This window comes from Psammomys obesus, unplaced genomic scaffold, assembly GCF_907164565.1.
Source record: "Psammomys obesus unplaced genomic scaffold, mPsaObe1.curated_primary_1811, whole genome shotgun sequence".
In the NCBI taxonomy this organism is placed as follows: domain Eukaryota; kingdom Metazoa; phylum Chordata; class Mammalia; order Rodentia; family Muridae; genus Psammomys; species Psammomys obesus.
Genome location: NW_026596051.1, coordinates 20,394,664 through 20,419,838, shown reverse-complemented (window position 1 = coordinate 20,419,838; position 25,175 = coordinate 20,394,664). Strand labels below are relative to the sequence as shown.

General features: G+C 49.7%; 1 protein-coding gene across 2 annotated transcripts in view; it reads right to left on the bottom strand.

The window, feature by feature from the left end:
• The window catches only part of Crmp1 (collapsin response mediator protein 1), a 51,916-nt gene extending 27,166 nt beyond the window's left edge, over positions 1 to 24,750 (bottom strand). The window contains exons 1-2 of one of the 2 annotated variants that reach the window (XM_055624034.1): positions 24,299 to 24,750; positions 717 to 805 (exon numbers count right to left, since the gene is read on the bottom strand). In XM_055624034.1, coding sequence (XP_055480009.1) covers positions 717 to 805; positions 24,299 to 24,682 — 473 coding nt within the window. In that variant the 5' untranslated portion in view covers positions 24,683 to 24,750. Of the gene's footprint in view, positions 1 to 716; positions 806 to 20,622; positions 20,865 to 24,298 lie in introns of those variants that run through there. The other variant, XM_055624036.1, reaches the window with a different exon arrangement.
• Positions 24,751 to 25,175: the final 425 nt, after the last annotated feature.

Sequence of the window (25,175 nt, the reverse complement as noted above, 5' to 3'; positions counted from 1 at the left end):
AAGGAAGGAAGAAAGAAAGAAAGAAAGAAAGAAAGAAAGAAAGAAAGAAAGAAAGAAAGAAAGAAAGAAAGAAAGGAAGGAAGAAAGGTAGCCATTTAGAGCCAAGGCCAGAGACGACAACAGTAATCAAACACTAATGGCACCTTGATCCAAGACTCAAGAACCAGGAGAAAAATTCTTTTCTTTCAAGTCACCTGCTCTGTGACATTTTGATATAGTACCTTGGAGATGATCTTATGCTTAAATTGTTATGAATAGGGCAGAAGAGGAAACCAGGGGGACATCAAGGAAAACTCCGACACCAGGAGGCTTTTCCTGTGTGGAAGCCAACAGTCCTCTTCTTTTCTGGTACTCTCAGCCCAGTCCCAGGGACTGGCAGGTAGGAGACAGAACTAAAGATTCAGGCAGATATTGTGGGTAGGATGTGGGTCCCACCCTACCCTGCCCTATACTGTGGGCAGCTGCTACTCCCATGGCAACAAAAGGTGATCACGTGAATCACACACATGAGAGATGAGAATCTAAGGAGCAGAAAATGGGGGTGGTCCATGCATGCCCGCCCCACCCCACCTGCAGTTTGACCGCTCGCCCTATATCCCTGACATGCAGGAACACAGGAGACTCATTCAGGGGCAGAACATCAGCCTTTCACAGGGTGTAAGGCCAGGCTGCCTAGAGGGACTGAGTTCTGAAGTGGTCTGTTCTGGCCAACCCACTTTATAAGTCCATCTTCCAGGTAGACATCAGCATAGAAGGACTGGTCGTCGTTGATGATGCGTCCGCCTCTTATGAGGAGCCGGTCACTCTGAAAAGCAAAACAATGAATTAGATCACTGGCAAGAGATAAGACTTTTACGTTTCTTTAACTTTTTTGGCTTTTAAGAATTTATTTTGTATGTATGAGCATTATGATGCTTTGAATTAGAATGGCCCCATAAACTCATATATCTGAGTGCCTGGTCTGTAGTTGGTGGAAGCCTCCAGCTTGCAGATCAGGATGTAGCTCTCAGCTACTGCTCCAGTGCCATGCCTACATGCCTGCCTGCCATGCTATCCACCATGATGCTCATGGACTCACCCTCTGAAATTGAAAGCAAGCTCCCAATTATGATTTCTTTTATAAGTTGCCTTGGACATAGTGTCTCTTCACAGCAACAAAATGGTAGATAAAATAACGGATTTTGCCTGTAGACTATGCATTGCGCCACCTGGATGCAGGGCCCCTGGAGGCCAGCGAAGGGCATCAGATGCCCTAGAACTGGAGTTACAGATGGGTGTTAGCTGCCATGTGGATTCTGGAAATTAAACCTAGGTCCTCTGAAAGAACGGCCACTACTCTTGACCACTGAACCACTTCTCCACGCCCGCCTCTCTTTAACTTTCAATATAAAAGTCTCAGATCATTTCAAAAAGCAAAGGCAGAACACTGGGTAAGGCCCTGAGATCCATGTACGGCCCCTCCTCTGTCTGGTATCCTCCCATCCTTGACTTGCTGCATTTCTCGCTGTCAAATGCTTCATCTGGTTTTTTTTTTTTTAAAGGCTTCCATTGTACTTTCATTAGTAGTGTGTGTGTGTGTGGGGGGGGGGTGTACATGGGCCATGTGTGCTTGTGGAGGCCAGAGGACAACTTTCAGAAACTGGTTCTCCCCTTCCACCTTGACGCTGATTTTGGGCATTGAACTCAAGTTGTGGGGCTTGTGTGGCAAGCAGCATTACCCACTGAGCTTTTTCATCAGCTCCTGACAAATGTTTTAAAAACAAACTCCATCACAACTTCACTCCACCCATAGACACTTTAGAACACATTTCTGCTAAGGGCACAGAGGGGAGGCATGTGCACATGTCTATGCGTGTGGGGAGGTCAGAGGTCAACAGCATCTTCCTCAGCCGCTCTCCACCTTAGTTTTTGAGACCTGGAGCTCATGAACTAGGCTAGCGCAGCTGGCCCGTGAATTCCAGATAGCCTCCTGCCTCTGCCAACCCAGTGCTGGGATTACAGGCACACTCTGCCATGCCTGGCTTTTTCCTGAGGATTATGGATGTGAACTCAAGTCTTCTGCTTTCATAGCAAGAATTTTATGAACTGAGCCATCTCCGCAATCTCTTCTTAAGGACTTTTAAAATCAACTATAAGCACGGTTTGAGATTCCCAATAACCCGATGAATATGGCTTCCTTTATTCCAATCCCCCATCAGACCATATTCCATTTTACTGACTTTTTCAGAAATGTCTTTTTACTTGGGGGGAGGGGGAAGCTTCCAGTGTACCTGCACAGAGTTCTCTGAACCCCTGCTGCCTGCCTCGTGACTTCCACTCAGTAGGTGGAGAAACTACAACACTTGTAAAGGAAGAATTTCATAAGCCACTTTTTAAATATGATAATAACCATGTTCAAAACTGTGTGAAAGATAATGAAAAGATCAAAAGAACCTGCTCTCCTTATACGTGGTCCAAGGCCACATGTTCCGATGTTTCCCTGTCTCCCTCTGCTTCCCACAGCTGTGACTCTAGAGCATTCATTGTGCCCTCACCCCTGCATGGGTCATGTGTTGGCTGATTGATTATTTCAGCTCCCAGTCAGGGCCAGGCTCTGAAAATCCAGAGGATGCACAAGCATCCGGTTCTGCTCTCCTGGGCTGACAGATGAGAGATAGATGTTTAACAAGTCATAGGGTTGATGGGGGGTCAGGAGGGCAAGAGCGGGTTTCCAAGTTCATCTAGGGGCTTTGTAGGGCAGTTTCAGGCCCATAAATAAGTTGAGGAAGGCTGGAAAACACCAGTATTGGAAAAGGAGATTAGGAGGGACAGTGTTAAGTGTTTCAGACACACTGAAGGCTGTGAAAAGCCCAGAGGCGGCAAAAATAGAGCGTTTCTGCTTCTTTTTCATTCTGTCATAAGAATGTCCCAAGTTATGACATGTTCTTCATGATTCTGATTTTAAATGCCTATAAGATACTCTGCCTTGTGGATATATAATTGTGTAATATATAATAGATAATTCACCAAGGGGGTTGTTCAGCATTAAGATTTGTTAATTTGTAATTTTAAGACTATACATCTTTTCCATGTGCTTATTTACTGTTTCCATGGTTACCCAAGCTGCACCTTAAATCCTATTCCTTGAGGAGAAAGAGTCTGACAAAGGACAGGAAGATGGGACTGGAGAAATGGCTCAGTGGTTAAGACCACTGACTTATCCTTCCAAAGGAACACCCACACAGCAACTCACAACCATCTGTCACTTCGGTTCCAGAGGATCCAATGTCTTCTTCTGGCCTCTGTGGACACTAGGCACAGACATACTTGCAGGCAACATCCCCATACATATTTAAAAAAGAAGAAGAATAGGAATAACCCAATATCCTGAAGCAAGGTCTTAGAGTAACACCTGAGGAAAAGCAAGAGATCCTAGAACCTAGGAAGCTGGCAGAGGAAGCAGAGAAAGAGGGCGGATATGGAAAAAACAAATACAGTTACTGTAGATCCAGTTAAACTGTGTGCAGTTGGAGCAGGAGCCTACCAGAACCCTGAAATGCTGAGGACAAGTTGACAGTCCCAAGGGCCAAGACCCTAATGGTCCCTCTGCTGAGGCAGCTCCTGTGAGAGGGAAAGAGAAGATGAGCAAACTCAGCAAGAATTCTAGCTAAGGAAGCTGGGGCTTGCCGAGCAGAAGCACGGTGTAGGATCCTGCAGCTTGCGGCAGCAGCGAGACCCCACTCTGCCAGAGTCATCTGAGAGGATCACCTACTACTACCTGCCAGCAGAACGAGCACATCACATCTGCTTTCCATTTCCATGGTCCTTATGAGAAGGTATGTCACATGGGCTATATCCATGGCAGGCTGATGTGTGGCTTGGTCCACTAGATTCCAAGCTGTTGTAGTGATAAAACACTGACCAAAAGTAACTTGATGGAGAAAAGGGTTTACTTTAGCTTCCCTCACTGAGGGAAGCCAGACCAGGAACTCAAGGCAGGGGTCTAGAGGCAGGAACCATGGAGGGAGGTTACTTATTGGCTTGCTCACTGCCTTATGCTATGTTTGTCTAGCTTTCTTACACATCCTAGGATGACTGCCTAGGAATGGTGCTACCCACGGTGGGTTGGGCCTTCCCACATTAAATCATTAATCAAGACAGTGCCCCACAGACTTGTCCATGGGCCAGTCCAATGAAAGCAATTACTCAACTAAATTTCTGTTGTTTTGTTTGTTTGTTTGTTTGTTTGTTTCTGGTAATCCTAGGCTGTATCAACTTAAGAGTAAAAACTAACCACCACAGATCCAGCCATATAATGAAGGAAGGAAGAAAGGAAGGAAATAAGGAAGGAAGGAAGGAAGGAAGGAAGGAAGGAAGGAAGGAAGGAAGGAAGGATAAAAAGTTATATTAAAGGATGGATGAATAGCATGAATTATTGGGTAGATGAATGGATAGATAGATCAAAGACGATGAATGGATAGATATAGAGAGAGAAATACTGAAAAATGGTGGGCTGATGGGCATCCTGAGGTGCCTGAACTGGTCCTTGAAAGATGAGTGAGTGAGGATAGAGAGATGACAGCATTTGTTCAAGGAAAAAATGTGGAGCAGTCCCCACTCTCCAACTGGAATGTCTTTAGAGTTAGAGATTCAAAGTCAGCCATCCTCAAGTCCAACCTCCTGTCTGTGCTCCTAATGCAGGAGGCAGGGAGGATGATACAGCCCCATGAGACCTTGGAGGACAGTACAAAACATCAGACAGAAGAGGACTGGGCCCTGCATTTCTGAGGCAGCACAGACAAGTGGGAGGTCAGGTTTCTCCAGCACCAGAGTGCAAGCAAGCATGAGTCACCCACAGCTGGTACACAGCAGGGAGCAGTGTCTGCCTTGTCACATTTAATAGTGGCTTTCTCGGGCACAGCCTGAAAGGAGGTATTTAAATGCACAGTGTGCTGGGTCAGCCCCAGCCTGTGTGTTTCCAGAGTCACAATGCAGAGCCTGTGCTCAAAGACACGCCTCCATCTAACTCCAGACACTGTCTGTGAGAGAAACCATCGAGGGACAGGCACCGTAAGCCCACCCTTCCACCAACTCCAGATGTTGTATTGAGAGGGGCCACCAGGGGAGAGACACCAAGAAATCTGTAGAAAAGAATATGTACACAAGGCGAGAACGGATGCACCTGCATTCTTTCTTGAAAATGGTCGCTGCTCTTCCTTTCAACACTCCTTCCTCCCACCCCTCTCTCCTCTCTCTCGGTATGTGTGTATGTGCACATGTTCATTCCAGTGGAGGAGTACATGTGCATGAGGAAGGTATATACGCATGCGTGAAAGTCGAGTGTCACCTTCCAGAACTTAGTCTTGCTCTATTCAGATGGAGTCTTTTACTGCCTTGGACCTTTCCAGTCAGGCTAAGCTGGCTGACCTATGAGCCCCAGGGAAACACTTATCTCTGTCTACCCTGTGCTGTGATTACAGGACACCATGTCTGGCTTTTTATTTAGATTCTCAGGATCAAATTCAGGTTCTCTGCACCAGCACTCACCAACTGTGTGATCCCCCTTGTCTGGTTTGTGTTGTTTTTTTTTTTTTAATGTGGTTTCCGGGGACCAGATTTACTCTTCCATTCCAGCACTTCACAAATGAGCCATCTCCTTAGCCCTTAACAGGGGTTTTCAGAGTCATTTCTGCAAAACTCCTGCTCAGAGGCATCCAGAAGGTGCCATCGTGGACTAGGGTTCAGAAAATCCCTCCTGGCACAATAGCAAAGCTTCCTTCTCATCACAACAGCCCTATCCCTGACGTCTTGCACATAATGAAGACTCTGAAGAACTTTGTATATAGCTTCTTCAAACCCACATCTTCAAAGAGCAGGGTGGGGGCAGGGCAATTCAATGGGATGCTATCCACAGAAGACACCTGGGAAAAATGTTTTGACAGTCACATTCTTTGTAAGGGATGCCTGGAATGGCGTGTGTCACACCGATTAAACTCGGGAATGTGGGTGGCCCAGCTTTGTGCAGGTAACCAGGGCACGCTCAGGTCAGACTCAAGGCCTCTCAACTTCCTGTCCACATGGGATCCACCAAACCACGCTGCTGACACACTTAAAAATATCTTCACACTTCAGAATGCATAGCACTGCATGAGCAGATGGAATTTAGGAATAGCCCAAACTCTGATCCAAGGACCTTGCATTCTAAAACCCCTTTTCTCGTGAGTGAAAACTCATATTCGGGGCAGAGGAGATGGCTCAGCCAATAAAGTTGCCTGCCTTGCAAGCTCAAGGACATGAGTTCCATCTCCAGAACTACATTAAAACACACACACACACACAGGCATATACATCTACACACACACACACACTGTCATTGGCTTAGGCCATAGGTCAGTAAGAAAATATTTGCCAAGCAGGCACAAGGCTCTGGGCTGCATCTCCAGTACAGCAAAACTGAATCAATAAAGAAATAATCCCTCATGAACTAGGCAACGGGTAAGTTTTATTGTACAAAAAACATTACATTTACATAAGCTATGTTCAAGTACATATTTGAAACATGAATGCGTGAGATTCGTACATTAAAAAAAAAAGAACATAGTAGTATGTGCACCTACTGCCTCGGGAAATAGCCAGAAAAAATGAAGCACCTTAATATGACTTTGAGAAAAAAAAATTCAACAGCTGAATGGAATATTCTGGGAATTGCTGGCTCATTCCACTGTGACAACAAGCAGAAAGGAGCTGTGCCCAGCAAGGTTCACATCCTTGTTCCAGCCTTGTGTGAGAGCAATGCCAGAGCAGACAGCCAAGAATCCCACTCCTTACCTCCTCGCCACACATCTGGTTACCTTTGCTGCACCTCAGTCTCTGCATCTGGAAACTGGGACTAGGCAGGAGTGGTGCTGAGCTCAGGTCTGGCAAAGGTATGGTCTCAGGCATCTTCTGTGGCAAGAGTTGTCTTTCATTAAGTAATCGTTTACAGGTGGAGTCCTTTGGCTGGGTTTAGCCACCAGATATAAAAGGGAGATTTGGCTCCAAGACCACCCACAAATGACTCCTTCATGTAAATGGCTCAGTATCAGTAGTCAACATGTAACCATCCTTCCACATATCTATCTCATTGGTGGGTTACCCATAACCACCAAAGGCTTATTACTTGGCTACTCATATAATTTCTGGGAGGTTTGAAGAACAAACAACGAGTAAATGTTAGAGGAAAGAGCAAAATACAACATATCTGTGTGCAAACTCCCATGCGCTGCTGATCTGACCTCACTTTATAGCCAGAGAGCCCCGTGCATCGGATCCCTATAGTCCCAAGAGCCAGCTTGGGAATCCCACAGTATTCAGCAAATATATGATGAGTGGGAGGAGGGCAGGTGTCAAACGGCAACAAGAGGAAAGAAGGAAGTTTGAAGAGGGTGGAATGAGGACAGAGAGAATAAAACAAAGAATGACTTACAAGGAAAGGAGAGATGAAAGAGGGAAGCAAGGAAAGAGAGAGAGAAGATGGTACAGACTGAAAAATGATGCTCCTCTGCCTCCTGGGTTTAGTCTCTGGATGCCTTGCCCCACTGTCTAGAGAGGGGCACATGGAGTGCAAGGCCCACAAAGAGTGGGGACTGCTGAACGCCTCTTTCAAAGGGTTCACCTGAGCCCAGGCACTAGGCAGCAATGGCATTTCTACTGGTCAAGATTCTTGTGAGCTGGAGGGTGGCCAGGAAGGGCTTTTACTCCAAGCCTGGCACTATCTGTTACCAGACCCACTGGAGAGGAGGATCATTGGCAGGAGGCCTTTATCCTCCTCATGGATGTAAAGTATTTTCTGAAGTTTTACTGGAAAAATTAGCTCAACACTTCCGGCATTCTTCTCCACACCACGAGAAATCAGCCACATCAAGGCTAGTCTGGGGAGGGGTCTAGATCATATGACATGTTTGTTTCCAAGAGGCATAACAGAATCCCACCTCCCATGGGGTCCTGCTGTCTTCCCATCCAGTGGGAAGGAAACCGGACCTTTCCACAGTGGCAGCTGTCAGAAAGTTCATAAAACCCACTATGATCTGGGAATCATTGCTGCAAAGAGGTGCTATTCTTACTTAACTAACATTTTTCCAAAAATCACTGGCTTGTTAACCTCTTTCTGGAAAAAAAAAAAAAAAGCTGTAATTGGGCAAGAGAAACAGTGATTGAGTCATCAGAGGGGACGCTTGGGCTGGATTCTCAAATATGAGTGAAATTTGACAACACTGTAAAAAGCAGGGAGGCGAACACTTCCATAAGCAGCTACTCAAAAAGTAGAGTTCTGCCCTCCAAGCAGGGATGGGTGCGTTGGGTGCTGTCCGTGGTCCTGAAACAGAGTACACTTTGACACTGAGGCTGCTGTCCACACTCCACCCCAAACTTGGAGATACCTCCCTCTCTGACCCATCCAGCATTTCAGGTCCTTGTTGCTTTTATTTCTAGGCTGACTAGAAATTTTTCAGTCTTTACATCCAAGGAGAACTAAACTAAAAGTGGCTTGTTTTTTATTTATTTATTTATTTGTTTATTTATTTATTTATTTACTTATTTATTTATTGGGTGCTGGATGCCATCAACTTCAAATACTGCCAAGTCTCCGATCACCCGTTCAGCATTTTAATTCTCCATATGGTGAAGATGGAACCCTGTGTCCCTCACTTCTGATGCTCAGCTAATGTTGAGATTGGTCCCTGGTGTCAATGACTAAGTGTCATCACTGGTCCTCAGGTCATAGATTCTGAGAAGGCTTCCAGATTCATGAGCAGAAAGGACAGGAAAACAAAGACCCAGGTAAATGAGCAGTCTCCCTTCTAGGAGAAGGGAAGCCTTCCTCTTTAAAGGGAGAGCATAAAAATGTGCCTTACAGAGGCCAGGGAGGCCCTACCTTGGAGGAAATACACCTGTCAGGAAATGAACACAAGCAGAGCTGATTATTCTTACGAAAAGGAGAAAGGAGAAGCTGGAATTAAGTAGTTATCAACCCCCCAAACACAGCAATGAGCAAAGCTCATGTTCAAAACTCAAAAATGTATGCAGGTGTTTACACGCCCAGAGAGAGAGAGAGAGAGAGAGAGAGGAAGAGAGAGAGAACATAATAGCACAGCACTGGCCTCCAAACTACTCTGGGGTGATCTAGTAAAAACTTCAGCCCAGGTGCTCTTAGCAAGATTCTTGTCCAGATGAAAGTAACATATTTCATCACTAAATATATCCAGATCTCTGGACATCAACTGTCTGTAACAGGTTGCAACTTCCACTCCCAATCCTGTCCCCTGAGCCTGACCATGAACAGGGCAGCCCCAATGGCCAAAGACCAGTATTGTGAATAGGTTTAGCCAGCAAGGGAACAAACTAGGATTCATGATTCGTGCAGGGCTTTCATTTGCAAGTGGTTCGTGCCAGCCCTTTCTAATCTAGTGATATGTGGCATGTGAATCAAAATGAGATGCTAGGAGGTGCAAACCTGACCCAGACAGAACCCAGAGACAAATGTAGCTGATCAGTGCCACCCCTGATACAGTAAGTTAATACTCACTGCTGTGAACTGAAGAGCGTGGGCATGATTGTTGTGAAGCAGCACAGTACAGCACCACAGTGAATGAACACACCTGCTGGCTGTGAGCCCAAACACTTCACACTGCCACAAGGGGGTCCCTAGCCTCAGTGGCCACAGCCTCAATCCCTCCACATCTCTCACCAGGCTGCCTGACAGCACCAAGTGCCACTACATAGCAGCATACATCTGTTTATTCATTCACACAAAATCACCCTAACCATCCATAGTCAATAAAGACCCAAGGAGCGGAAACCAGTGTGGAACTCAGTTTCCTTAGCGTCCATTTACCCTTCCTTTGCCTGGATGGAAGCAAGGTGGCACTTCCTTTTGGAGTGAGAAATGTCGGTGAGCCCCAGGAAATAAGTAGAGCTCAGGGCTGTTTTCAAGACAACTACAGCAGTAACAGCAAGGTCTCAGGCCCATCACACTAGTCAACATTTAGGAAACACTCTCAAATGACAGAATATCTGACTGTAAAATGGTGCATTCTCCAGTGGGCAGATGCTTCCTGCTGCTTGGAAATGGTGGCACTAGCTAAATCCACATGGGTCTCCATTTTTGTTTTTGACTCTTAAACTCCTGCAGGAAGCAAGAGTAGTTGCTACAAATGTGGAAACTCGGAGAAGTCAAGTAGTTTGCTCAAAGTCACACAGCAAAGAGATGGTGCCAGAATTTGAACCTTGTTCTACTTGACACCTATACTGTGAATCTCCACTCCTCTGACCCCTGGGGGTTATCTAGGAGTAAGGGTGTCTTCACTGCCCCTAATGATTGTTTATGAACCTTCACCCCAGTGTCAAATGGATTAAGCAACAATAGACGACCCACATCTGTTGTGTCATTTTTCAAGGACACACCCCATCCCATGCTTCAGCTTACCCCCTGCTGAGAATGTGGTCAAAGACGCTGAGATGCGTTAAAGAGCTCTGACTATTTTGAAGGATGCCCATTCTGGGAGTCGGATTCTATGCACAGAGCCCTCTCCAGCTAAGAACTGGCAATGGCTGTTGTCATTATCACACTGAACATGGCGTTGCTAGACAACATGGTTCATCTTCTAAGGGCACCATGCAAAGTCCAGCCACTCTGACCCTGTCACATGGGTATGTCCCAACTATACTTCAGTACCCATGCATGACACAAAACTGACATGGGTTCATCTGTGGGCAACATGTGGCAAAGCAAGCCACTAAAGTCCTGTGCAGAACTGAATCATGCTAAGATGTGTGTCTTCAACTTCAGCTCCTCCAGCCTCTCACACCTGTGTTGCCTGCTGTCACAGAACTCCTGGGACTGGTGGCTTTTATTAACCAGTAAAGGTTTATGTTGCTAGTGATTGTGCAGACCAGGAAGCCCAAGAGCCTGGAGCCAAAACTTGTGACAAGATCTGTGTAGTGTCATCCAAGGTGGAAACAGAAGGGCAAGGAAGCATGCCCGGCCAGAAGTTTACTGCACGCCACTCACTTTTGTACCTGGTCCATCCCCGTGACAACTATACTGATCCACTCAGAAGGGTGTGGCTTCGTGGCATCATCACTCTCTGTTAGGCCCACTTCCCTTCTTATGTCTTATGAGACTTGTGTCCAACATAGTGCGCTGGAGATCAAGCTTCCAATGTGGCAAACCAGGGCACAGCCCGGGTGGAGCTCCGTCCACTTTGGAAAGCTGCGCACAGACACCTCAAACTTTCCTCCTCCTACTGCACCTGTCCTGGGTTGGTCCTCACATGTTCCCCTTCTGCCTCTCTTGTTTCTACCACATGACTGTCAGAGTGACTTCCTGAAGCACAAACCACCTCACCCCTCTTCAACACCTCTCAGCAGTGTCTCCTCACACGGGACAAAGAACTCTCCCGGGCTTCTCCAGGCCTGAGCTGCTCTATCTCTGCCAAGACTCACCACACTTACCTGTGAACGCCACCTGTGCCTTTGCCTGTGACACCTCTGAAGGGAGGGCCACTTGCCAGGTCCATTCAGCCCACAGACCCCAGCCTCCCCATCTACATCCCAGTAGCTTCACTGCAGCACTATTTGGAGTTCCCCCAATGTGAGGTCTGTGCCTTTGGCTAGCATATCCAAGGTGTTCCATGTTCAGCTTTATCTGTCTTATCCCCTAGGAGATGGATCCTCCAGTTGGTGCCGAGACCACAGCTTATTCCCATATCATCTGTACAGGCTAGGCCTCGCCTCTGTAAATGGAAGTAGTAAGGGCTCCAACCTTGAAGGATAACCAGGATAAGATCTAGACGCCTAGAGGCTGCCCACACACTGAACACCACCAGCACAAGAGATCCAGGGTACCAGGTCATCCATCTGCATTCAGGTATTTGAGGAATTAGGAAGAATTTTCCTTGTTGGTTTTTTTTTTTTAATTGAAAATTCACTACCAAATCATTCAAGTTGTATTTTGGATTCTTTTTTTAATTTTTATTTATTATTTACTACAATTTATTTACTTTGTATTTGGGCTGTAGCCTCCTCCCTTGTCTCCTCCCAGTCCCATCCTCCCTCCCTCTTCTTCCCCTATGCTGATCCCCAGTCCACTGATAGGGGAGGTCCTCCTCACCTTCTATCTGACCCTAACCTATCAGGGCTCATCAGGACTGGCTGCAGTGTCTTCCTTTGTGGCCTGGCAAGGCTGCACCCCCTTCCCCGGGGGAGGTGATCAAAGAGCCAGCCACTGAGTTCATATCAGATACAGCCTGTGTTCCCATTACTAGAGAACCCACATGGAGACTGAGCTAACCATGGGCTACACATCTGAGCAGGGAGGTTAGGATCCTCTCTATGCATGGTCCTTGGTTGGATTCTTATTGCTCCCTATGCCCAGAAATAAAGCTTAGTAAAACAAAACAAAATAAAAAAATGGAGGAGGGAATACTGAAGATTTAACTGTCAATTTGGCATACCCTATAGTCACCTGAGAGAAGAGTCTCAATCCACAATCAAAGGATTGCCCAGATCAAGCAGGCCTGTTGATATGTACATGAAGGATTTTCTTGATGTAAAAGGGTCCAGCCCACTGTGGGCAATACCATTCCTTGGGCAAGTGGTCCTGGGGCTGTATAAAGAAACAAGTTGATCTTGAGCTTATGAATGAGCTAGCAGTGTGCAGTGTTCCTCCATGGATTCTGCTATACTTCCTTGACTGTGAGTCCCCCAGTAAGAGGTAACACCAAGTGCAGTAGCAGCCAAACCTGCCTTTGATTTGCTGCTTTGGTTCCTGCCCTGACTTCCCTCTGTGACGGACTATGACTTGGAAGTGTAAGGCAAACAAACACTTTTCTTCCCTAAATTGCTTTCGGTTAGAGTGTTTATCACAGCAACAAAAAGCAAACTGAAGAGGGAGAAAAGAAGCCAAACACGATGTTCTTCTCACACAAAAAAGAGCTGAAGTGGTTTGAGAGGACCCTCATAATGGAAGAATACCTCCCACTCTCTCTGAAAGCAGCAGGGGGGCAGAGCACTTGGCCATTTCCCAGGCAACTTCACAAAAGAAACACCTGCCAAACAGAGCTGTCCCAGAGCAAGCCCAGCTGCCTCATGAGGTGGTGACCTCCTGTAAAGGTAAAGATTCTAGGAGAAGGTATTCATAATTCCTGCACGAGCTGGAGAAATAAATCATGTCAGACATTTTCATATACAAACACAAAAAAACTCTCCAAGTTTATAAGGTTTCCTTCAACTCAGAGGTTACAGAATGCAAATATTTGTGCAAATTACACTAAGGCTTCAGCCGTTAGGGTCTGTGATGACAAAAAGCACATTTCTGCTAAGGATAAAGCTTGGTGGCAGAGGCCTTGACTAGCATGCATGACACACTGGGTTCAATTTCCAACAACATGCATGTCTGCACATTCATGCATGCCATCCTAGTCTGAGCATAGGCACCACATTCCTCAAGCAGCCACCTGTTTGCTCTGTGTGGTTCTGTTTCAGATCCATTGAGTCTTCCTTCTGACACTAGGTTGTTATTGAGTCAAGCCCCTGGGAGTAAAGTCATGCACGCAGTGTCCCAACTTGAATGTGAACGGTTCTTGGAAAGATGCTGCGCAGTATGGAAGCCAGCAAAGCCCATTGGCAAAGCAGATCTGCCCTCTCCCTACCGCCAGGGTTCTGCTCTAGACGGGCTCTCATTTCTAAAGCCCTTCATGCCACCTTGCCACCTTCATGATGCAAACTAGCCCAGGGCTAAGTTAAACAAGCCCAGGGATTAAACCAGTGCAGAGGCAACTAAAAGCTCACGCAGACAAGAAACACAGTTTAGCATATGGAGCCATCGTGTATCCACCCACACAATACAGAAAATGGCAAATGCAGGGGTGCTCCTGGAGAGAGGCCGAGGAGGACTCTTGCAGTCTTCCATGTTCTTATGGTGAAGTGGAACATACATACATGAGAAACTAAGCAAAAAGCTCACAGCTCCCCACTCTGGGTAGAAGGGTGCTCCTTAGAGAATATAGATCTTGCTGGCAAAGGCAGAGGGCTAAGGAGGCTGAGCCTGCCAAAGGAGAGAGCTGCTCTAGATTCCTGGAGCAGAGGACTGAACAAAGTCTGTAGGACTGGGAGCTCACACAACCTGGCACCGATGTGCTCCTTTCACGTGGATGTAGCATGTGTCCATCAGGTTACATGCATGTGGAGAGTCAGATGATGATGGGGATGTCTTCAGTTGTTCTCCACCTTATTATTTGAGGCAGGGTCTCTCACTGAACTTGTAACTCATGAATTTGGTTAGACTGGCTGGCCAGGGAGTTCTGGAAGTCTGCCTATCTCACCACTCAGTGGCCCACACAATCCCCAGAGCTGGAGTTAGAGATGTGTACAACCACACCCAGCCTTTTCACAGGTGTTAGGGATACAGACTCAGATTCTCATGCTGGTGTGTGTGGCAAGCATTTTACACACTGAGCCACCTCCCCAGCCCCACCTGCATTTGATGAAGCATGTTCCGTGTCAAGTGGCCCAGCTCCCATCCTGCTTCATGAACACACCAGTGCCAATTCACAGTTGCATCTGCTCAGAGCAAAATGTGGGATTTAGACATCCTAGCTACCCAAGAAAATGGTTCTCAGCCTCTCCAATGGGAAAATATGCTCAAATAGACTAAAACCAAGCAGCATTTCTAGAGGGTTTAAATACCAAATACCACCAACTGGGTAGGCAGCCATGTTTCCTTGTCTCACAGAGGCCCTTAGCAGCCCCAATTGCACAGGCTTACCCTCTGACACCACCCCACTGCCCACTGCCCTGACCTAGTTCTCCTTGATTCTGGGAGGAGAGGGACGTCTTCTGAGGCTACTTTGTCTTGTCAGCACCAGATGCTTTATTTTTGCTCACAGCAGCAACAAGGGCTCTGCTTGGCACCTGTGAGTGCTCAGGGCTCTGCAGACAGATGTTGTTAAAACACTCTGTAAGCCCTGTCGCTGACCTGCAGCCCAGCTGGAGATGATTCCAGCACACCACTCCACTCCCAATGGGGCTGAGAACTGCCACCGCTGGTTACATTCTCCTTTCTAGGCTGTCTCTTCTACACCTCTGCCTGGCTCCCTCTCTATGCCTGACCCTTGCCTCTCACCTTCATTCGAACCTATACTGCTAACTGTCCTCTGACCTGAGAACCAGCACTATGTCTTTTCTCCACTACTCTTATATCTCTATAACAAGCTAAGCATCAGTTTCAACAGGTGATCACAAGCATCTCTTTGACACAAGAACCAGCCTGTGTAATCCTCTGGTCCCTTCCAGAAAGCTGACTCCAGCTTAATTCTGACTTAGAGCTCAGCCTCATGACTTTAAATATGAGACACGTCACAATGGAGCAGAAGTTCCTAAACACCTTTTCCGTGGCTGCCAGTCTGCATGCTCTGCTTCTCTTGGAGCCCAGGTCTCAAGGTGAAGAAATACATGGGGCCTTCTAACAGCAGCAGAAACAAGGTCACAGCTTGCAACATGAGTGAGATCTCAGGGTTTTGTGCTATTGCACAGAACTGACCGTAGGCACTGTCCCATAGGGATCACATTGCTAGATAACCCATGTGGTGTTTACTTTGTGCGGAAACTAGTCTCAGCATCTCACATGTTTCTTAGTGATGGGGCGAGGGGACATGGTGGCTGTTATTACCACTCTCATCTCACAAACATGACCATAGATAAAAGTTGGTGAATGAAGAGATGTGTAAACTCTTAGGATTCAAACTCATATCTTCACTGTTTCTTCTAACACTCCATCTCCCAACTCATAAATTTCCAGTGCCTTCCTATGACCCACAAGGTGTCAGAATGCCCTGTAACATTGAACTCCAACTACCTCACCTATTTCACAATAAGAAAAACAATCCAAGATCTAAGAAGAGGAATTGACTTACCCAATATCAGATACCTCGTTGGAGCCCTGAAGTATCCCCCAGCTCCCCATCCAGTCAGACATCTCTCAAGCCCCTCACCTTCTGATTCTCATGTCCTCACCGACCTTTGACGATGTTCTTCTCCCAACCCAGACCTTACCTGTGCTGTTCCACCCTTGTGCTCAGCAACCAACTTTTTGCTCATGCCAGTATGAAACCCGTGAAGCCTCCCATTGCTTCTAGCCAGTGCCAATACCGGGTCCTTGTCTTAAAATGGCACTGGCTTGCTCTGATCCAACCTGTCCTTTGTTCTTATTAATTTGCACTCACGTGCTTGCATTGACGGCAGATTTGGTAAGGTACCCTGCACAGTCACTATCTGAAAAGTAAAATGAAACTGTGAGAGCCATTTCCTCATAGTGCATGTGTGTGGAAAAAGAAGCTATGTATGACCTGTGGGTCACAACTCATTTAGGGTCAACCACTGGAAAACACAGATATGTGCATTATAATTCATAACTGTAGCAAAATGAGTTCTAAAACAGTGATGAAAATATTATGGTTGGGGGTCACCACAACATAAAGAACTGTATTAAAGGGTCCCGGCATTAGGAAGGTTGAGAACCACTGAGTTAGACACTTGCTATGTGCCAGGCAATCTTGGGAGTACCACATTTAATGTTTTCCATGAGTTGAGTATTAGCCAAGTTCACTTTGTAATAAACATATGAAACAATTGTTCCGAGGCATGGTGGTGCAAGCCTATAATCTCAGCACTTGGAAAGCCTAAATAATAGTATTGACTGTAGAAGTCAGCCTGAGCTACAGCAATACTACCTGAAAAAAAAAAATTCAAAAACCAAAAAGTTATTTAAAAGAACAAGTGTTTGAAGATGATGGTGTCATTGTGCTGTGACACTGCTTTGTCACTTTTGTGTTCCTTCTGAAACCCTCCTTAAGAATTTGCTTGTAATGAAAATATTTTTCCCTTAGAAATTGGCTCATTTCTCCCTTCCCATGAACTTGACCTTAGTGAGGGTTTTGGTCTCTGTCCTAGGTAGCAGAAGCTCAGGTCAGCCCCACTGTGGCCCTGGTATGCTGTCCTCTGCTCCTCCTGTATCCTCAGAACTGGTGTGTGACTTCCAACCAATTTGCCAAATTGTGCAAGTGCCCAGAACCTTTGTGTAAAGACTCATGGAATAAATGAACGTCTACTCTAGATGAATGTTCCCTTTGGGATAGACTGCCACATGCTTAATAGGTTTGCTTTTTTTGTTTGTTTTGTTTCCTTCCCTCCCCATATGTTTTCTATTAGACGCATAACTTCAACCCAACATAATTCTCCCCCATCTTTATTGTTTGACTAAAAACACATATTTACACACCACCATAAACTCACATACACAAACACACCCATCCAGTGATTTTTCTCAGCAAGTAGAACAGCCCGTTCACTCTGTCTTCTTGAATGTGAACTTGAACATGGATCTTTCTTCCATAGCCCAGTAAAAGTACCTTGGCACACCATTACATCCATTGAACCTCAGTTTCCTCTTTGGGAAGCAATGATGATTGATGGTGCACCTAAGCTACCTTCTTCCAACAGTTCTAAGATCCATGTGGGAGATGACAGAAGTCATGTAGACTACAGCAAGAGCTGTAGGTCCCACTGCTAATAATCAGAAACTCTATAGCAAGCTCCCTGACTTCCCCATGCACACAGCTAAGCAAGTATCCCCTCTTCTGTGGATCTTCTGGGAGCTAAGAGCTCTTCTGCCTCTCTGCAAGGCCAGGGAGCTTTGTGCCTTTGTTCTCAGAGCCACACCCAGGATATTCTACTTGCTAAACACAGTGAGCATTTATAAACAGCTTCAGCTATTTTAACCCCTGTCTGTGCTATTCATTACAGAAAAATCCACCCATGTAAAAGCTTCATCAATATTTTAAAGAGTCCCTAGGGACAGAGACTAAGTGTGTATCTCCCATCTTCTTCCATCAGGCCAGGCTGTCCATCCTCTCAGGAAGAACTGGGATGCTTAAAAGAAGAAATGACTCCACATCATCACCAATTGGAATAGAACATTTTCCTGATGCTATCTCCATGTCTGTCCATAAGGTACCTGGCCTGGGTGACCCCTGTGCAACCTGTTCTGGATTCCCTACTGAAGTCTAGACCTCCATCTCCATGGATCTCAACCCCTAACCGAGATTTAGGGGCCCACAAAGTGATCCAGCATCCTGCAGGAGGGACCGAGGGCTGAAGCTGTGCCCTCTGCTTACTTCTATGGCCTGCTTCTTGAGTCTTCCTACATCTCAGGCCTCTCCTTGGGCTGTTTGAAGTACTTTTGACTTTTCCAATGTTTGCTTTCAGTGTGCAGAGAAGCCACCTGGCAGCAGAGGTATGGATCTATAATGCTGGCTTTCCTTCTGCCTCCCGCAAAAGCTATCTCCTTTGACTCCTGTCCTCAGTTGCCTGTAGACCCCTCCTTCCCCTTTACTATATTCACTACTCTTTGTGGCTATTAATGGATTTGATGTAGCTAACTGCAAGCCATCTCCTTCCCAACATCCCTGTGTCCAGCAGACACCAGGCACTTATTACAAAGTTACCCAGTGATTGTTGGGGAGCAGGTGAGGACTGCAGCATTTGGAAAGCCACAATGGCATTTTAAAAGGGGAACCTGATCCTCATCGCGGTCTATGCAGCATTAGCAAAACATCTTCAGGCTTAGGAAGGGTATTGCAATGTAGAGCCATTCACATCCATCCTCTTGAGTTTGCTTTGCCCCCTTAAAACCACATTTTTTGTGATTGAGGCAGGCAAGGTGCTCCAAAGGAGCAAACCTTTCTGCATCTCTCCTCACCATACTTCCTGGAACCATTTCTGAGACTGATGGAAAATCTCTGCAATTGTCAAAGAGATTGCTTGACTGCTTTGCACATAGGACTAAAGCAGCAGATAGGCCATTGGTATCCAAGATTTTTTTCTCAGGTCAAGTGTGCCAACACTAACAGCTCAGCCTGGATGGCTAGGCTGTTCATGAGCTTTATGGGGGGATCTGCTATCTGCACTAAGGCCAGAAAAGCCACCATAGCAGGACACATACCCACAGCCATCTGGTGTAAAGGCTGAGCCCTTCATCTCCATTGCAGAATGTCACAGCAGGATGGCCCTGCAGCTCAACAGACTGAGAGCCAAAGGAATGATTTCAAAGGAGCTCTTCCCAGAGACCTGCCTAGTAGCCATCTGTTGAACTTCAACCTGAGACACCAATGCCCTGAAGCTCAGATACGCCAGGATCACACAATGAAGAGGGACCCCAAGGTACCGACTCATTAGTCCTTGCATCAGTCACCTGCCTCAGTTCTCCTGGCAGGGGCCCAAAGTCAGCAGGCCCTCCAGCAGGGACCAGTGCAAACAATCCCAGGCTTTCTTCCTTCATTGTCTGGCAAATGGACACCTCAATCCCTCCATGGCCTCTCCTAGCAACAAGGTTTGCAAATTAGATAGATGTGGTTCAGTCTCCATGCTGAGTCAGATCTGTAGGAAGGCGCTCAGCAGAGGTCCACTAGCCAGAGCTGAAGCTCAGTTCCAAGGGAGTGAAAGACAAACAGTGCAAAAAAAAAAAAAAAAAAAAACGAGAGATGGGGAACCAGGACTCTTCCCAGCCCCTTTCCTCCCCCATACTCACAGCCTACTTTCTAGCCTCCTCCTGCTTCATAACAGTGCTTTTCTGAGAAGACCTCCCCAGAATCATACAACCAGCACCCACTTCTAACACGAGGCTGCCCTCCTGTAGAATCCCTAGGACTTTCCCTGAGCCAGAACCCAACAAGCACATGCCAAGCTGAGTCTCCACCCTCCAACCTCAGGAGTTACCCAGGGGGATGCCTGCTCTGGGAATCCCTGGATGCTCTAGCATTGCCACCTCAATCTCTGGGCTGCCATCTCTGGGCAACTGTCCACTGGTTCCAACACCAGGAACTCAGTGGAAGATGTAGCTTTTGACCTCATCATCCTTAGCTCCCTGCCTAGACAAAGCTTAGAGAGCAGGCCTCCTTTGTTTCCGGCCACACCCAGGGACACAGCCCAGATGTTCAGCCCACACTACCACCCCACCTTTGGGTTGCTCAGCCTCTGTGGTTAACCCTTGAGAAGCTACAGCTGCCTGTGTGGACCACTGGGTTATTTTTAGCTGCAGTGAGGCATGGGAGAGGTGCCTCCATCATGGCGCAGCTCCAAGCCAGGCCTCCCACCCCATAAGTGAGGTGTGCAAAGCCGCATCTTGCCCCTTCTGCTAAAGGCTGCAAGGTGCGAGGGAGGGAAGCTGCAGGGGCCAGGTGCATTAGGCCCGGCACACCCTCCCCATCCTCGAGTGAGGCCGAGGGAGGGGGCTGAGACCCCGCGCCTCTCCCTCTTTTGTTCAGCTCTGCATCCTCCGGGCCGCGCCATCCTCCAGGCACATCCCGAGGAGGGAGGGGGCTTCACGCCCGTGGGGAGAGGGACTGGAGACTCCAGCCCCGCCCTGCTATGCCGGGCTCCCCCTCATTGTCCCTAGAGGGGGAGGGGGCGGCCTCGGCGAGACGGGCCCCGCCCCACTCGCGGCGACGCAGGAAGCCTCCGGGGGCGCCCCTGCTGTCCCCCCACGGGTCTGGACCCTGATGGCGACCACCCTCAAGCCACAAAGCACTGCGGCAGGGCGGGGGCGCTTACGGTGATGTGCGGGATGCTCTTCTTCCCCTGATGAGACATAGCCCCTCTGGAGCCCTCCGCGGGGCCGCTGGAACTGCCGCCTGTCTGAAGCTCCACCCGGCTCTGTCCTGGAGGCGCTACTCGTGGGAGCGGCGACAAAGACCCAGGAGGGATGGAAGAAAGGACAGAAGCTCGGAGCCCACCGCTGCCCACTCCCCGCTGCTCGGCCTGCCGCCGCTGCTCCGGCTGCCTGCACCGCCCGGCTTGGCAAGGAGGGCGGGAGGAGGAGGGAGAGGCAGGGCGGGAGGAGGGCGCTGAAGACAGACAGCTCCTCCCGGTGGCGGCAGCAGAACCGGATTCGCCCCTTTCGGCTCGAACCAGGAAGCGCTTCCCTTCCGATCTCCCCCACTCCGCCCCCGACCCCCGCCCCGCGCCCTCGCCTGAGCCGGGGCCTCGCCAGCGCACCTAGGAGAATCTTCTTTTCAGTGTTGCTTTGAACGCAAGAAACAGCCTTTGGACGCGCGGGCAAATTCGTGGGTAGCGCCACAGGTGTCCCTGAGTCTTTGTGTGTGTACCCTGTGCTTGGAGGAGTGTGGGCCTGGAGCCAGCGACTATCCTAATTGCTGGAAGCATCCTTGGCCCTCCAGAGTCGCACTCAAGGCTCCCTTCTGGCCACTCCTTTCATGGTCTTTTTTTTTTCTCCCCCTAAAAGAGCCAAGCCCGTTTCCATATCTAAATCCAAGTCTTCATTCACGCTGTATCCTTGAATAGTCCTTCAGTCAAGGTTTCCTCACTTCCCAGACTGATCTCCAGTGCCTTCAACTCTCTTTACCCTCTTCATTTCCATTCCCAGGCAGAGGCAATGCAGCCGAACGGACCAGGTCTGAATCCATGCTTGATAGGTTCTGACCTCTCATCTGCTCTCTCCTTTCCGTGGCCTGTCCTTGTGGCCAGTGGCCTGTCCGTGAGTGCATGAAAAGCAACCAAGGTCTCTACAGCCCTGGAGACAAGGAAGTAAGGCGGTTTTCCTGCCTCACATTTGAGAGTTCGGAGCCCAGGAGACCCATGGTCCTGCTGTGGCTCTGGGAGAAGTGAGCAGAAAGCCAGTATAGGGCTTGCCAAACTTCACCAAGAGAGGACAAAAGATGGACGAGGGAGCCCCCACCAGGCCTCAAAGCCCTGGGCAGCTGCCCCTCAAGGCAGGAGCAAGCTGGCTCCCTATCTATGAGCTCATTTCCTGCCTGCACAATCCCTCCACTGACCCTGTGCATAGACCCACTCCTCCACTTCCGGGTTGCCATGGGAGGTGATGCATGGAAAAAATCTCTGGACCCTGCTGGGGCCTGTCCTCCTCAACCACACGCAGAAAGCCAGTTACCTAGTCCACCGCAGGAAACCAGATGGGGTTATGTACAGGCTCAGAGAGAACAGCTTATATCTGGGAACACTAGGCCATGATTTTCCCTTCACAGACAGGAAACTCAAGCTTGCAGAGGTAAAATACCGCACATTTGCAAAGCTAAAATAACATAAATTAGTTGCTTCAGGGCAGCGTCTGGAAGCCAGCTCCAGGCAGATTTCGGTAGGGGTTTCCTACTCATTAAGTCTGCTTATGCCCGGGCTCTTCAATCTCCTGAATGACCAGAAGCTGCGGATGGTAGCAGCACACTTCTAACTGATTCCTGGATTCCTTTTCTTGGCACTAAATCATAGGTTCCAGTACCCGGACATTCCCTGGGGTCAGCCGGGGGGTTGCGGGCAAGCAAACTACCAGAGAGGCTGGGCCACGTGCAAGGCAGAGGGAGGAGCCCTGCCCGCCACTGGCCAAACAGATCGCTGCTCCCAAGCAGACTTTCCCCTGTACAAAGCACTGCAGCCATCGGCCTCTGGCAACCGCATACGTTGCGCCTGCGCTGTAAAAACCCCTCCTTCCCTCCTAGGAAAGAGCCTTATGGGCGGGGGAGGGGCCCGGGCACCCTTTGCAGGAGAGGTGAGGCCGGCCCCAGATCCCTCACCCTCTGCAAACCATGCCCTGCGGTCTTCAGAAAGTAAATTACTCCATCGGGGGGTGGCGTGAGCTCCTCCGCTCCACAGTTCCCACCAGGAAGTGCTTTGGGAGGCCTCAGACGCAGCCTTTTGTCAGGTTCCTAAGAAGCCAGGGAGAAAGGATAGAGGGAACCCGAGTAGGAAGAACACGGGAGCCGGTGAAGCAATCAGCGTCCAGAAAAGCCGAGGCACAGATGCCCGGCCAGCTATGGGATAGCCGGGGACAAAGCTGTCGCGGCTGACCCCGATCACCGCCGATAAGCCAAGGACAGCTCCGGGCAAGTCACAAAGAGCACTAGCCTCCCGGGTACTCCCCTTGAGGGAAGCTGAGAGCAGACTGCCACTCCAGGGATACCGATGGAGACAGCTTAAAGGAGGTGAACCACCTTGACTGTTGGTTTCCAGGCGGTGGCTGCGTTTCTGAGCCCTGACGCCTCTGGAGGAGCCAAAGAGCCTGTTTCCCACGTGAGGTCGGACTACCAAGGAGGAGATAAAGAGATAAGGAAGCTAAAACTGAGCTCTGTGGCTAGTTTTCTGCTCCTCGCTCCGCCTCCCGCTCCCTGGCCACAGATTCAGGACCACGGAGAGTTCCTGAGAAGGTGACAGAGCCTGAGGCAAGACCACCACCGCCAGGCCCGCCCATTTCCTTATCGCCAAAATGCTAGTCCGGATTACCGTCCTGTGCATGCTCTCCCTCCCTCTGGGTTCACTCTGTGCCTCTCATAGCGTTAACGGGAAGGGTGAATTAATTAATTAAACCGAGAATAATGATAAAACTCAATACCAAGCATTTATTGATCACCCTCTACCTGAATTCTTGAAATGAGTCCACAGCTAGCCCCAGCTTGGGAACTTCTGGAGGGTGGGGCCAGGCTGGCTAGCCAGACCAGCCGGCGCTCGAGGGACAGCTCCCAGCGCTCTTCCAACTTCTGCTTCCCAGACACGTGGCTCTGACCTCACCCACCCAGTCCAGGAGTCTGCTGTCTGTCCATCCGCGTACCCCGGGAAACCCCAACTCAGAGAAGAAAAGCTATGGAGCCCAGTCCCTGGCTGTGCCTTTCTCTGATTTCTCCTCACTTTCAGAAGTCGGGAAGGACGGACACCTGGGTTCAAATCCCGGACTTACACACCCAGGGGCGTCCCCGGATGCTTTCTCACCACCCACCATCTAAACCCTTAGCATCGTCCCTCAGGGAGGGGCGGGGAGCAGCGGTTTGAGCAGAGTCATTCGGCGAACCCCTCTCAGAGCCCTTTGCAGCCTAAGCTGTCCGCAATCACTGTGTGAGCACATAGATGGATGGAGGAAGACAGAGAGTGTCCCCTATTCACAGAACCCCCAGAGGAGAAACGAGGCGTAAATTCATCTTACAGGTCCCTCAGCGGCAGCTGCGGGAACTTGCTTCCCCTCTCGGACCCCGGCTCTGGCTTTCTGGACCTGAGAGATTCCTCGGGAGTCCAGAGGCTATGCTGGCCAACCCTGGCCTAGCACACAACCTCTCTGAACCTCTTGGAGGATGAAGTGGGGGAGGGGCCACTGCAGTTCCCCAGAGCCTGGTGGCAGCGGGCCTCAGCACTCGCCCCCGCAGCACCCAAGCCCTGGGTCTCCAAGGGCCCCGCCCCCCCACGTCCGGCCCACGCGCCCGGAGGGTACCTGGCCATTGTCCCGGCCGAGTGGCAGGTCGCGGGGCGCAGGGCATCGGATGCGCAACGCCGGCGGTCTGTCATCGCGATCGCCGCCGGGCGAGCTGACCGCAGAGCCCGAGGGCTCGCTCACATCGCTGGCCGTGTCCTCGCTGCCGCCGGGGCACGGCAAGCCCACGGCGTCGGGCCGGCCAGCGCTGCGCGGCGTGCGAGCGGAGCCGCGGCGGCCCACGCTGTAGGCGTCGAAGTCGATGGTCTTGTTCTCGTAGGCGCCCTCCACGGCGGCGAACATGCCGCCGTACTTCTGGCGCGGGGTCTGCGCCGCGCTGCCCGGCCGCGCCAGGTACACCGGCAGGTCGTCCTCCGTGTTCCACGCGCGCCGGCGCTCCGCCATCCCCGTCTCCGGCGGTCAGTCCTCCTCGGCCCCTCCGGTGGCTCCGCGCTGCGCGCCTCGGTGCGGGCCCGCGGCGGCCCAAGCGCTTCTGCGGTCGGGCCGGGAGGGAGGGAGGAAGGACCGGGGCGTGTCCCACGGGAGGCGGGGCCTGGGCGGGCCTGGGCGGGGCCTACGGTGACCAAGGCTGGCGCCGCTGCCAGCTACAAAGGACCGCGGAGGCGGAGACCCAGGCAGGGGCAGGGAGGGTGGTGACGTGTGGGGAGCCGCAGCGCGGAGGGAGGGTGGCCGAGCCGCAGTGCCCTCCACGCACCCGGCTCTCCGCCTCCAGGAGCAGCGCAGGGCGCGGGCAGAGACGAGGTGGGGGCGGTGCGCGGGCGTACAACACACACACACACACACACACACACACACACACACACACACACACACGGGGAAGCTTCACCTCACACTCGAGAGTTGCACAGACATACAGACATGCCTGTACATACCCAAG